We start from the raw sequence: 15,004 nt of genomic DNA, 5'->3' as shown, positions 1-15,004 counted from the left end.
GCATTGTAACCACTAGATAAAAATCAATAAACATAAAAAGAATAGTATTTAAAGCAGTAGCTCATGATTTTTAAACTGCTTCTTTTCTAATACCCTGCATTAGCAAGCTGTGCTGCAGTCAAAACACTAGATTCAGGATCATAAACAGCAACAACAACTGAAGATTCAGTTTTGGATTGTAGCTTTCATGTCTACAAATAATACATTCATCACTGCCTTTGCTTATTAAAAATATAAAAGTCTATATTTTCTTGTAAGGAGTTTCTGTTCATTTCAGTTACAATGTCCTTCAGTCACCTTAAGGATAATCACTACCGAGGGCATCTGCATAATGCTTGCCAAGTACCTATTTCTTCATTCCTCCAACATACAATTATGCATCTGTGGATGAGGATAATGTGGACCCATTTATTGCCCTTTTCCCTTCTTTGTCTATTCGATTAATTCTAAGCAGGAAGGCTGGTAATCATACTTTCAAGAATGTCACATGGATGCTTAAACATACATAGATTTTCACTTTCATACTCACCGTATGCTCTCTCTTAGCGTATCTCGGCCTTCTGGGTAACCATACAGACTATCCACAAAGTCTGACACGGCAAAGTCAAAGTCCTCGGCTGTGACACCGTCCTCAGAGTCCACAATTCCCTCCACAAACTTCACGCCTTCCCCTTGGTTGACCCCGAGCATCACATCATAGTTCAAAAACTCTCCCTGCTCCATCAGAATCTGAGGGTCATCAGGTATAACGTCGCCATCAATCACCGGGGCAAAAGCAGTGTGATATTTGGCCGGAGTAATGTTCTGCTCCACAAGTTCACGGAAACTCCGGCCCTGGAGGCAGGTGACCAGTTGAGTGCTATCATCAATGCCACAGCCAACCCTCTCGCCGAGCTGCCGGGCATATTTGCTTGGCTGGTAGTTGACAGCCCAACTGGCTAAAGCGCTGCCACTCTGGATAATGGCTCTGTGGAACAGATCTGATACAAAAAAAAAAAATCAATAAATGCAAAAAGGCAAAATTTTGTAAATACATTTTTGTACACAAGCACACCAACACACACATACACTAATGTATTTTTTTGGTTAAAAAGTGTAAATAACCTTGTAATACATTTATCTTTACTGTCCAGCCTTTGTACAACTCAGGAAGGAGATGGGTACTCTGTCCGGATTTGTGTGTGTGTATGAAATGTGTTCATCAATGCCAGAACAAAAGCACAAGACTAAAGAAGAGGCTGATTGTTAAATGAGTTAAATGAGACCTGGGATGACATGACATGAAAGGCCACTCAGACAAGAAGAAGCCAGTTCTCCAACAGCAAGTTAGAAAGCCAAATGACAGCAAAAAAAGATGCAAAGTTTTGGAGACATGTCATGTGGTCTGATGAACGTACATTAAAGTGTTCTGCCATAATGACTATTACAAAATTTGGAGAAAAAAGGGGGACATTTGTAAACTTGAGGTTAACATCCCAATTGTGAAGAACGGCAGTGGCAGTAACATGTGTGGTTGTTTTGCTGCAGCAAGGACTGGTGGACTTCACGAATTAAATGGCAGTGTGAGGAAAAAAACATCATGTGGTAAAATTGAAGCAACATCTCAAAATTTCAGCTATGAAGTTAAAGCTTTTAAATGCTTTAAAAGATTAAAACAACTGGAAATGTTTCAAAGGCTGAACAAAGACCAAAGCATAACTTGTAACCACACAACTTGGACAGGAATGCAATGGAGTTGATAATATCCAAATCCCAACATAACTAAAATAAAAGGTATGTGAATTGTATCCAGTCAATTAAGTTTTACTTATGGTCCATTTTTCATGTAATTAAATGTAACATGAAGGAGTTCAAATGACCTTAGAAAATCACACCAAATATGCTAAACTAAGTAAATAAAAAAATAGTGAAACATTAAAATTTTCCTGTACATAAAAAAAAAAACAAATAAATCAAGATTTAGCACAGAGTTGTAGCAAAATAAAAGTTGAATTGCAGCAAACAAAGATAAACTTACTTAAAAAGTGATAAATGCATAAAATGTAAAGGTTTAAGTAAAAACCAGAGAAAAGGAGACAAGTTTTTCATTTTATTTGAAAGGCAGCATTTAAAGCTTTTTATTCTTATTTACCTTGGTTCCAAATATGTATGATACATAATGTATGAGTTTTCCTAGAATACACCATCCTCATCAATTTCTGTTTACTATTTTTCACGAGAAAAAAAAAATCAAATGAAAACTAAAACTGAGTAGTGAAATTGTATTGCATGATTTTCTCTTACCTTCAGAGTAGTGGGACAAGGTGAGGAGGCTAACGCATGATGCACCAGCACCAGATCCAAACACGGTGACCCTGCTTGGATCGCCGCCAAAGGATGCAATGTTCTCCTTCACCCAGCGCAGAGCCTGAATCTGATCTAGCAAGCCGTAGTTCCCTTTTGCTGCCTGGTCACCTGTGCTGAGAAATCCTGCAGGTAGGCAGAGATAAAAGGAAGTCATGTTAACTGCAAAACATATACGGCCATGCTCAGTTGACTAAAATGTGTGTTCCAGTTCATCTCTTCTGTCAGATTAAAAGTACCATTTGAAAATAACTTTTAAGCAGGTTTTAAACATACTTTTGCAGTAAACCCACATTTCTGAATTAAAATGTTTCTTATTGGTCTGACTTAATATTCTGATTTTAAATGTAATGTTTTTGGCCAATTATAAGCTGGAAAATCATAATAGTTAACGGATACAAAACAAATTGTTTTTAACTTAGTGGGCTTTTCAATAAAATTCTAAGTGATTGAACATGACTGTATGAATGTACAACTTTACAGTATCTTTTGAAATATTCATGCTGCTTTTACTTTTTCACACACTGCTGTGTAATTTAAAGAAACTAATGGGGCTTTATGTAACAGACCAATACAAAGTAGTGCTAAATTGAAGACACATTAATAAAAGTATTTAATGTGTGGTATTAGTTGCTCTGAGTTAACTAACTCAGGGCTTATCACGAATGTATGCCACACTTTTCAGATATCATTTGTAAAATATGTCGAACACTGTGTCCTTTCCCTTCCACTTCACAATCATACACTTTTTTGTGTTGGTCTTTCCCTGTTATAATATCTCTATAAAACACATTGAGCCTTGTTATTGCATAGTGACAGAATGTGGAAAATTTCATGGAGTATAAATACTTTTGTAAGGAACTGTATTTATCATAGCTTTAAAAATGAGATGGGGGAAAAAAAGATGTGGTGTTCTTACTTGGTCTTAGACTGGACCAAACCACAAAGGTGCAGTCATAGTACTGTGAACTTACACAAGCAGAAAACCACACACGCTTGCCATCACACCCACAGTCGCCTCCTATTCCCTCTTCTACTGACATTATTAAGTAAACACAGAAGATCCTAATGGCTCATTTTGCCACAGTATATCTCATTACTGCAGAAGCTCATTTCTGTGAACCTCCGGCACAAAAAGAGTATAATAACCGTGAAGGCAAGGCTAAAGTAGTGCATTACTTCACTCCTGTGCATTTTATCAGACGTTTTATTGAAGCAAAAAGGAAAATATCAGGATTATATTAATTCTGAATGGTTACAGGATTATATGCATTCAAGCAATATTTAACTAAAACTGTTAAAGGAGTTCACATTTTCACAGAGGCATATTTCATTTCCAGGTGAATACTGCAGAGTAGGCAAAAAAATCATTGGCATAATAGTGTATTGCATTGTGTAAATGGGCTCACCTCATGCATCCACTCATGACGATGGAAAACAGGAGGAGGAGGAAGGTGATTCTGCTACTCAAAATGAGGAGGATGATGATGATGGTAATGGTGAAGATTGTATTGGAGGTGGCATAAACACACAAAATGGAGGGAGGGGGGGTGAAGACAAAAATAGGCATGTAGAATTGTTCTTTGTTTAGCTCACAATGTTGATCACATCTGCAGCAGCAATTTTCCACAAGGTCAGCCTTAACTCTGCATCTAATAAAAACATTTAATTTCAATGTTTAAAGATGTTTACAGTTTTTTAGAAAATGTTCAACTCTGATTCAATACATTTTCAAGGAAACCTGCGCCGCCTGAGGCGACCTGATAGTTAAGCTGTGAGGGCACATGGGCATAAATGCCTTCAAGCAGCGAATCCCAAGACCAATTCCAAGCCTGCTGGACCTTTTACTGCATGTCTTTCTCCACATTTCCTGTCTGCACCGCTGTGGGCTAATAAAAAAACCATTATCTGTTTAATTAAAGCTGAGCCAAAGATGTGGTGTTCCTTTTAAGAGCAGAACCTCTCATAAAGTCTTCAAATGCTTCCATGCAGCAGAATTAGCATCAGCTTTGTGCTTTTAAAGAACATTTTAATGGATAAACAAACTTGAAAGAATGCCTCTGACATTTTGTTATTGTTATAGTTTTTATATAAAATATCAATATCACCACGGCAATTGAATATTCATCTTGTCCGGTTGACTTAATCACACTGAGGCCATAGATACTCTGCTCGCATAAACAACTCAATACTCCGGCTCTTAGTACAGCCAAGTAAATGATGTTTTGTGGCATTAAATGTTTTAACCCTCATGTGCCCCTTCCTTAGCTATGTCACACCGATAACTGCAGCTACAAAAAGCCTAAATGGATTTTAAGATAGTCTATTTGTTGAACTCTTTGGCTTTGTAGGGCTGACTAAAATTAGAAAAACCAAAGGGAATTCAACATTTTTTTCTTTTCAGAGAGCAATGAGTTGAAGAGCCATGGAGTTAAAAAGGATCAGATTCAAGTCGATGACAGTAGTGGAAGGAAAAAATGGCTTCAGGGAGGTTTTGTTTCCACAAGGGATGCTGAACATGTTTCCATTCAAACAAGAAGGAATGGCGAGAGAGAAACTGTGCTCTGGGTAAGAAACAAATCACTGATGGTTTGAGCATTTTTATAGCTCATTGAAGGATTAAATAACCCAGATGGTGAAAATTGTATAAATTTGTTCAGAAAAATGAGCTGTTGTGTTGAGATTAAAAAGTTACATGCAGAATCACCTTAAACAAAACTGTAATGAATCATTAAGGATCCCTGGATAATAGAGAAATAAGTTGAAAGATAATTATCAACCTGCCAGAATTAATCTTCTGAATCAAGTCGCAAACTATAGGCGTATCTCAATAAATTAGAATATCAATGAAAAGTTAATTTATTTCATTAATTAAATATTAAAAAGTAAGACTTTTACATACAATTATTATTCATGGAGTAATATCTTTCAAGTGCTGAATTTTGTTCATGTTGATCATTGCAGTTTGCAAAGTTGCTTCTTAAAAACACTGGCTACCACATAAAACTAATAAAAATGTATCCCATCATATTACAGTATTTGAAAGTTTAGTGGAAGGGAAAGCTGTGGAAGAAGCAAATGTTCTAGCAACAGAGAGAGATCTGTGAAGCAAATTCAAGAGTCTGGGGGAGATTCACAACAAATCACCCCCAGTGGTTCTGATTCCACTGTTTGGAATCAGTGCTACTAGATTCACCACACAAAGATGTTTCCAGAACACTGGACATGTCCTGGACTGTTATATTCTGTGGTGCAATCTTTGTTGCCATTTTGCTACTTAACAATGGCATAAAAAAATTTTACTGCATAGAAATGATGCATGAAGTGATGCAGTTGCAAGGGTCTCATTTTTAAAAGTTATCCCTTTTCCAAAGCCCTTTCACTCTAAATTCAAAATGACAAAGACTATTTATTAACACATTCCATTTGTGAAAGGAAAAATAATTCAAGTACTTCATGAATTGGTCCAATTTTTTCATTTAAGCAGGTGCAATATCAGTGCATCCATGAAAACCCTGTAAAACGATGTAGCCTGCAAACGACTTGTGTTGAGATTAATGTTTTTAATTAATGTAAGACATCAGAGTACACTACATATCACATTACAATAGTTTTTCTGACAAACTATATTTTTTCACTCCAAAAATTGTCCACTCCAATTTAAAAATTGTCTACCCCAATTCAAGCATTCAGCATGCTGAGTTGAGTGAATGGTCATCAGTGCAGGCAAAGAATCTATGTTTTATAGCACTAGATTAGGTAACAATATTGCTATAACATGTTTATAGCAGAGGGAGGAACATTCGTGCAGTGCACATGTTTACATCAGGTCATGGAATTTTAAAACCCCAAAACAATGTGTGGTTGCTTGTCTTACTTGGGAATTACATTACTTACACTATAATTTAATGTGTAGAAATTTGAAGATGAAAATAATTGACCTTTTTCCATTTGTCTTCACATACATGTAAACCAGATGTTCTAGAGTGAAAGGGTAAAGTGTAGGAAATACTTGGAAATTGATTTCTGAACTCTGGTCATACCTGACTTTTTAAGCAATCTCCGTTTGACGAGCCAAGTAGTGCTACCTCTCTGCCAACCCTCAGCATTACAAAAAAGGAAGGGAAACCCGGCGACCTTGGTATGAACGATCAAATTAAAGTGGTGCAGATATGGCGTAAGGGCAAGGAATGAAAGGGAATACAGCTTTTCTGTGCACTTGTCCTTTTGGACAAAGAAGCCATTAGAAGTACATTTGAAATGGTCCAGAGAGATTCCTTTTGAAACTTAATGAAACCTTTAAACCTTGACTAAACAGGTCTTTTTCAGTGAAAATTCTAGAATCCTATAATTACTGAGGTACAAAAGGTTGACTATGCCAATTAATGACTTTATATATGATCAAATCAGATTTCCTCCACCATCTGAAAAAAACAGACACCCACAAAACAGTTCCAATAAATGGAACAACACTGTTGTATTGCTGCTATGGCAAAGTAGATCTTGGTTAAACTGGCAACACGAAGGGAAATTAGTACATAAAATGAATACATTTAAGGGAATTTAAGGTTTATTTTGGAAAAGTATTTTATACAAAACTATACTCATACTACTACTACTAAACTTATAGCTACTTGCTAGCTAATAACACAATGTCCTGCACATGGTTACACAAATGATGTATTAAACTGAGATAAGTGATTCTTTTTACCTAAAACTCCAAGGCGATAGTTGAGGGTTATGACAATGACATTGCCGTAGCTTGCAAGCACACTGCCATCCATCATGTTCCCGGTGCCTTCAGAATACGAGCCTCCGTGGACGTAGACCATCACTGGCCGCTGACCCCCCTCTTCATGGATGTCTGAGATAGACAGGCAGATTACCAATGTGTTCAAATCATCAAGGTGACATTAGTTAACCACCAAAAGCCAGAGGGTGCAGTCCTTGATTTGTGTGTGCATGTGCATGGGTTCACATGCATTTATATCAACCAATATGTATGCATGAGTAAGCCTGTGTCCTTCCCATTTTCCTCCACAAGTAAATGCGTAAACCCCTTAGCGACTGACGCAGGTGTCTGCATATTAAGCGTCAGTTCAACCAGCGGCATGTTGAAGGGGAAGAGAAAACAAGGCCCATTTTTAAAAACCTTTATTTATTTATTCAACAAGCCTGAGTATGTGCAGCAACGACTCTCTGCCATGTTTTAATAATTTGTCAAAAGTATCATTCTCTTAGCTCATGTATTCATCATAGGGCATAAATCATAACATGTATTCCCAACCTTAACTGTGCATGCAAATTTAACCGCCCCAGCCCCGTAAACTTACTGCACATCGACAAGTTCACTCACCTTCCTCTGTGGGTACGTAGATGTTGAGGTAGAGACAATCCTCGCTCTGGTGAGTGAGGTAAGTGGCTGCTATATCCAGGTTTGCAGTGAGCCAGGATGGCATCATATCTCCCAGCATGCTCCTCTCATCCAAAGCCTGCGGGCACACTGGAGCAAACTGTGTCACATTCCGTATTCCGGGCCACGGCAGAGGCGGCTCAGGTGCCTGAAAGCGGCGATCCCCAGTTGGTGGCCTTGCATACGGTACTCCCAGGTACTGGATGACAGGCCCCAGAAGGTCCGAGGGCAGAGGGGTCAGGATGCCACGAATGCGGCCCTGCGCCGTGGAAACAACAGGCACTGTCTGCTCAGCCGACAAAGAGGTCGGCTGGAGAGAAAGGGAGAAGCAAAGGGAAAGGAGGAGGGATGGAAATCCAAGTGGGGAGGAGAAGGGGGAGGAAGGGATAGTTCTGCTGGTCCTCAGCTCAGACATGACGGTTTGATTAGGCAGAAAACTAGAGGGATGAGGGGGAGAGTGAGGTGCTGGAGGCAGGTTGAGGGTTAGGTCTATGCTGACCCCTCAGAGGTATCCAACTCTAACGCACAGCTGCTGCTCAGCTTGGCCCATAACACACACTGCACGCAGTCCTGTCTCTTGAGAGCAACCTTTTCCCCTTGTGTATGTGTCTGCATGTGAGTCAGTGAGTCTTTGCCTCTGAGTGTGCAGTGACTCAGTCACTGAGTCCCTGTGAGTGTACGTATGTATGTGCTGGAGAGTTTAAGTGAGCGTGTGTGTCCTGGACTGGCAATTTGAGCCTGCATGCATGTCGGCATGTATATACGTGTGTTGATGCATGTGTGTGAATGTGTCGTTATGTAAACAGTGGCATCACTGTTCCTCTGTCACTCTCTCCTTCCGGTCACCCCCATAACATTCCCAGACTGACTCCTGGAAGCAAGAGAAGGGAGGGAGGGAGGGAGGGATAGAGAGAGAGAGACAGAAATAAAAGATGAATTTAATTAGTTTCCAGTGGAATACCCTCACACACACACATGCATGTATGATACACACATGTCATCGGGCTTTTGCTGAGCTACCTTACTTGCTCTTTTTAAAAATAGATATGAAAGTGATAGATGGGGCAAACGAGATGTTGTCCGCTCAGCTTAACTTGGTGTCAGGCTGTCAGGGCTGCTGCTGTGTCATATCCTCACTACAGACTGTTTCACAGATCACAGGACCTTGTTGGGGGAAGGGGTGGTGTATGTGTGTGTGGGGTGGGTGGGTGTCACGTCACACGCTTAATTAAATCCTGAATGCACCACGGGGCTCCTGACCTGTATGTAGCGTAAGGCTGGACACATGTGACACAAACACACACTTGTTTCTCCTCCACACACACACACACACACCCACACACACCTTGTTTTTTCCTTGACATCACACACACAACAAGCTGAATCAACTTTCACCCTGTTACCTCTGATTCCTACCCTTTGACCCCATGTTACCAAGAATAGAGCATCCCAATTGTTTATCTGGATAATGGGGAGGTTTAAGGGGCAAGCCTTCACAGCTCTGAAAACTGAGATTTTTCAGAGGCACACTTAGAAACAAAAAGATAGAATATCTCCCAAATTATTATTTTTTTGTCAGTCATTACATTTATGATGGAGTAATAACCTCTGTAATGTGCTTTTCTTATCAAATGGCAGAGATCAAATTTTCCCTAATTTAGAATAAAACAACCATTAGATGTGTGGTTAAATGTATACCTTTGTATGTTCTTTGATATTGTTTTCATTCCTCCACAAGCTATGTCTGCTTGCTATATCTATCACTTTGTTTATATGCTAGTGTATAAAGTGTATATTCAGCAGTCATTAAGTAAATTTGAAGATGAGTGTGATAAAGTCTTCTATTTTGGCAGTACATTTTTATAAAAATGTGAATATTGAACATATCAAAGCAGATTTAGTCCATAATACAGTACAAGCAACTGAGATCCAGTTGCTTGAGTTACTGGATCTCAAGCAACTTGGCCTGTGTGCCTTTACACTCTTGTTCAGACTCTCTGAAACCTTGATTTCAAAATAAATAATGTAAAATTTATTTTTATTTAAAAGGAAGATATTTGACACCTCGGCAACAGTCCAGATTTATTTATATCTCTACTTCAGAAGTGACTTGACACAAGGAATTGTATAATTGTAACCTGTGTCTTGGTACCTATGCTGTGTGTGGTGGCTCTTGTGTGTGTGTGAAGTGACTCCAGTCATGCTCCACTCTTGTGAATCTCCTCCAAAGTGCTGAATGAGCTTTGATTCACAGTCATCTCAAGGCTATAGTTATCCTTGTTAATTATGTGTTTTTACCTACCACTGTTTTTCCTTCCACTAAACTTTTCATTATACAGCACCGTGCCAACTGACTTTGACATGGAAGGTATCAACAAATTTTTATTGGACAACTGTCAAGTCAGCAATATTTCCAATGACTGTGTCTAATTCTGGTTTTTAAAAAAAAATAATTATTTTTATTTTTATTTTTACGCAGTTTTCGATTTTTCAAAAGATACATGTTTTGGTTTTCTAATAGCTGAAGCCTATAATGATCAAATTAACAGTAAAAAAACCACTTTGAATATATCATTTTGTATGTAATACAAAATATATTTTCACTTTCTCAGTTGAATTAGAAAAATAAACAAGTTTTATATTACTATTCTGACTTTTTTTTTTTTTGATGCACCTGTATGTTTATGTACAAGTTGATGCATCAGCATCTTGAAAGAGAATCTTATTTTGACCATTACCAAAACTCAGGTGCCAAGTGTTAGAGGGAGGAGAGCAGAACTAAGGGCTGGGGTAACCTCAGTAAATGGGATTCAGCCTGTAGTTCTGGTCACCTTTCGTGCTCACACACACTCCTTTCTCCCTCTGTATCTCAAACACACACACACATACACACACGCACACGCACCCCCACAGCTGCTTCCCAGCCGGGTCTCTCTGAGGGCCTGAAGATAGAATATTAACACATCCGCACATACACCCCCCTCTGAGAAATTTCTAAACAATCACACACACAGTGATCTCTCACCCGTATACCCCTCTATAAGCTGCAGTCGTGTCAGAATATAGCTATGATCATCACTATCTCCTCTCTTCCTGGGTCGTATTGGTGCTGTCCAAGGTGCTAGTTAACATTCCAGTGGTGATCACACACACGCTGATGAATAACGCTCCATTTATCAAGGCAGACCCGCCGCCTGCCACCCTCCCCCTTGGTTTATTTTCATATGGAAAGAACTGATAAAAGCAGCAACCAAAAAAAAAAAAAAATAGAGGATGGGGAGGAAATGCTTGCCAGTGAGGCAGAATATCCCGTCTGAATCTCTATCGGCAATGAAGCTGACTACGGCAAAAAAAAAAAAAAAAAAGAAAGGAAGAAAGAAAGAAAGAAAGAAAGAAAAACACACACTCTCTACTGCTTTTTTCACCCGTTCTTTCTTTCACACACACACAGACGCACCCCATACCAAAATGCACAAAAACTCAATCTGCATTCCCGCTGCAGTAAATGAACAAAAAAAAAGAAAAAAAGAAAGAAAAGAATCCCCAAATGACAGATGCACCGTACCCAGCCGGGGTGAGCGGAGTGAGATCCCGCGGTGCATGTTCTCCTCTTCCAGTCCACCGCAATGATCGCCTCGTGTTTTCGCTGCTGCGGCTGATCCGACGTGCCCGGGATGGGATATGGGGAGATATTCCTACGCTGCTGCTGTTCCTGCTGCTCCTGGTGGTAAATGTGGTGGTGGTGGTGGTGGTAGCGCGTCTCCCGGGTGAAAATAACCCATATAAGAAAGAAAAGAAAAAGAGGTGGTGGGGGGGGGGGAATCAGCCCTCCAGTCCCTTTCAGTCCGCTGAAACGTGAAAGCGGTGGTAGGGGGGAAAGCACAGATAGTTGGAATGTAGGTATTTCTTCCGTGAACACAGGGCCCAGGACGTTTAAATGATCAATCTCCTTCTCTCTCTCTTTCTCCCTCTCCCTTCCCTTCTTTCTTTCTCCTCCCCCATCTCCCTCTCTCTGCCTTTCTTTCTTTCTCTATTTTCTCCTCCTAGATGTGATTGGACAGTGTGGCAGGCAGCAGCTACTGATCCAATGATATGCACCTAGCTCTGCTAGACTGGGGGAGAAAAAAAAAGAAAGAGGGGAGTAGGGGAGGCACACTATTGAAGAACATTTGTGGGTAAGCACGCATGGCTTCACACACACCTGTAGAGCATGACTAAATCACTATTGCTGTCAAATATGGGGATTTATACACCTGCTTGCACACGCCACCTCTCATACACACAAATAATGCTGAAGTACACAGTGACCTCTTCAGGACCAGAACAGGAGAGTCTGTCCCCATTCTATTTAGCTATGGCTGCAAGCAGCTCCCTCCCTTAGGCGCTCCGTGTCAGTCGAGTGTGTGTGCATGCGTGCGGGCGTGTGTGTGGGTATGGTAATGCAGTTGGTCCGCAGTCGCTACTAACTGTGTTTGGGAACACTCCTCACGTCAGCACACCCTGCTGCAGCAGCATTCAGGACATTTCTATTCCTCTCCTCAACAATCTCCTATCCAGTCATCCATCTACTCCTGCTCCTGTGTCTGCTCCGGAGCTCTCTTGTGTCTGCTTAGCCCTCCTGCAGTTATTCTCCTTCCTTAAAACCAATAACGAGAAGGAGAAGGAGGAGAAGAAGAAGAAAAGGAAAAATAATGCTACTCAATTTGTGATGGGGTTTAAGAGGAGATTTAAAAGGATGACATTGACTTCTAGTCTAAGCTTCACAAAGTCTTGCAGTTTGGGACAGCAAAAGTTCTGTCGCTTTTTCTTTTTGAACTCAGAAATGAAACCCTTCCATTGGTAACATGAGCAAAACTCTGGCTTATATTGGCTTCCAATGTCATAGATGTAGATGAAGGTGAGGGCTGTTGAATTTTTTAAAAGTTGTAGCTGAAGTTCAGTGAAATCTTTTGCCCTCAGATTAAGGATGCCACAAGTATCTACAGAGATGTGTAATGAAGTTTAAAGAATACAGAATAGGACATCACCTAAAAACACAACAGAGCCGCAATCATAAACACAGAACCCGACAATGTTTTCTCAGTAAATTTATTTCCAACAAGGCTGCTGATGGGATGTTCACAACAGCTGTTAGTAATAACCCAATCATCTTCCCAAATATCAGTCTTCAAATCTTGAAGGCTCTGAGGATCTGTTCCATACGCTGGTTTTCAGTTCTTTCAATGCATTTCAACTTAATTCAAGCCAAATGATTGACTTGATCATTCTTTCAGCTTTGTATTCTCTCTGAAACAAACCAGAGGTTTTATTGGCCACATTTGGGATCATTGTTTTGCTATCAGATTGCACAGTGGCTGTACAGTAGCACTGTTGCCTCACAGCAAGAAGGTCCTGGGTTCAAATCCCAGCAGAGGGTCTTTGCATGTTCTCCTCGTGTGGGTGTGGGTGTGGGTTCTCTCTGGGTTCTCTGGTTTACTCTCACAGTACAAAAAATGTGACTGCTAGATTAATTGATTTCTCTAAATTTTTCTTTAGGTGTGTGTGTGTTTCCCTGCAATGGTTGATTGCAAATGCAGGCCACACTTTTCGGATATTTATTCATAGCTAAAGAATATTTATAGCAGCTGTAATTGTCTTTCCATTTCATGGCAATGTAACCTCATGAAATGTGAAAAAGTTGGAGAAGTCTGAATACTCTTGCAAAGCACTGTATGTATCATTTGTTCTGTTCGGAAAAAAAGTTAAATCATCATTAAAATATTTCTGTTGATCTTTACCACGTGGTTATTTGCTATGTTTTCTCCTAACTAAACTTAACAGCAATGAATGGTTAAAACCTTTAAGGAACTACATTTGAATTATTGCCCTTTAATTTGCAGACTAAGGATGTTCTCTCCCCAAACTTAGCCAACCTGTGCAAAAACAAACAGCAAGCCAATTCATAACCTCCAGGGTGCATCTAATGGAAATCAGAACATGCTTTATGTTTCTGTATCCAAGTGGTTTTATTAGGTTTTTTTAAGGCTGTTAAGGGGATCTTGATAAAATAAAATCATCCAACTTTTTTTTTCTGGACTGCAGTCTGAAAATCTTTCATTCGGTAAGCTTATTCCATCGTAATTTTACAAGCATGCAGCTCAGAGTGGAAATATCCGGCTTCCACATGTTTATCTTCTCTCAAGATCATCTTCACACCATGCTGCCTTCGCTGTATATTCATACTTTGTCTGTACTCTGTCAGAGCTTGAAAACCAAACCCAAATCCCTTGTTTGCTTTATTGTCAAAATCTTGACCAATAAAGCAGATTCTGATTCTGTAAGACTCCTTTGCAGTTAACTGAAAATTATTAGTCAGTAGATATGAAACCAAACTGGTGTTAAAACTACATATAAGTCCTATCAGACTAGTATCCACTATAAAAGCCTTCTGTGTATGAAATATGTAATAAAGTAAGTAAGTTGTAATAAAGTAAGTAAGTTATATACATTTTCATTACTTGGTAAAACATTAATGACTGTCATGAAGTTGCTCCTAGACTGATACAACAGAATCAGCCTGATATTTTCTCCTCATAATAAAAATATTTAAATATAGAAGTTTATCCATGTTACACTGTAGGTGTCTGTATTAAGCAAAATGCCATAGTAATCACAGTGACAAGGCAGCTGACCTTTTAATAACTTGGCTTCACTGAGCCGCAGTACTGCACTCTGTATGACATTTAAACAATGTATACATCATGCTCCTCCAGACTACTCAGGGTTACAACTACAGTTAGAATCAAACACAAATGTTACTGAATTCAATAAATGTATAAACTTCTCATATCTTCATTGTTAATGTACTGGAGCGATTGTCATTTTTAGAAACAGAAGCAACTTTTTCCTGTTGTCTGATCTCACAAAATCTTTATATTGATACAGTAATTTTCATTTTCATAATTAATTCCTCAAATTTTAGTTGGAACTGAAATTATTTTAAAGTTTTATAATATAATTGATTGTGGGCTAACTGTTTTCAAAATCTGAGTACTGTTCAGAACATGTTTCTGCAGTAATAATACATACAGTTCTGTAGCACAGATGTCTTTATACTTAACCTTCCCTAAATATGTCAGTTTTATTTTTCATCACAAAATTACTATAATTTTGTTAGTTAAAAACTTAAAAACTAACACAAAGTTAAAAGTTAAAACTTTTGACTTTTTAACAGCAGGTTAAAAGTTTATAAGTTTTATCCTGCTGTTC

At 39.1% G+C, this 15,004-nt stretch overlaps 1 protein-coding gene across 1 annotated transcript in view; it reads right to left on the bottom strand.

Annotated features, from left to right (window-relative positions):
- LOC116723360 (neuroligin-4, X-linked-like) overlaps positions 1–11,977 on the bottom strand; it is a 31,104-nt gene extending 19,127 nt beyond the window's left edge. Inside the window, exons 1-5 of the mRNA XM_032568193.1 lie at positions 11,322–11,977; positions 7,700–8,627; positions 7,055–7,207; positions 2,284–2,469; positions 530–980 (exon numbers count right to left, since the gene is read on the bottom strand). Coding sequence (XP_032424084.1) covers positions 530–980; positions 2,284–2,469; positions 7,055–7,207; positions 7,700–8,171 — 1,262 coding nt within the window. The 5' untranslated portion in view covers positions 8,172–8,627; positions 11,322–11,977. The remainder of the gene's footprint in view (positions 1–529; positions 981–2,283; positions 2,470–7,054; positions 7,208–7,699; positions 8,628–11,321) is intronic.
- Between the last annotated feature and the right edge of the window lie 3,027 nt (positions 11,978–15,004).

The sequence above is a fragment of the Xiphophorus hellerii genome, chromosome 7, assembly GCF_003331165.1.
Source record: "Xiphophorus hellerii strain 12219 chromosome 7, Xiphophorus_hellerii-4.1, whole genome shotgun sequence".
Taxonomy (NCBI): domain Eukaryota; kingdom Metazoa; phylum Chordata; class Actinopteri; order Cyprinodontiformes; family Poeciliidae; genus Xiphophorus; species Xiphophorus hellerii.
The sequence above is the reverse complement of the archived record's forward strand: the minus strand, read 5'-3'. Positions and strand labels throughout refer to the sequence as shown.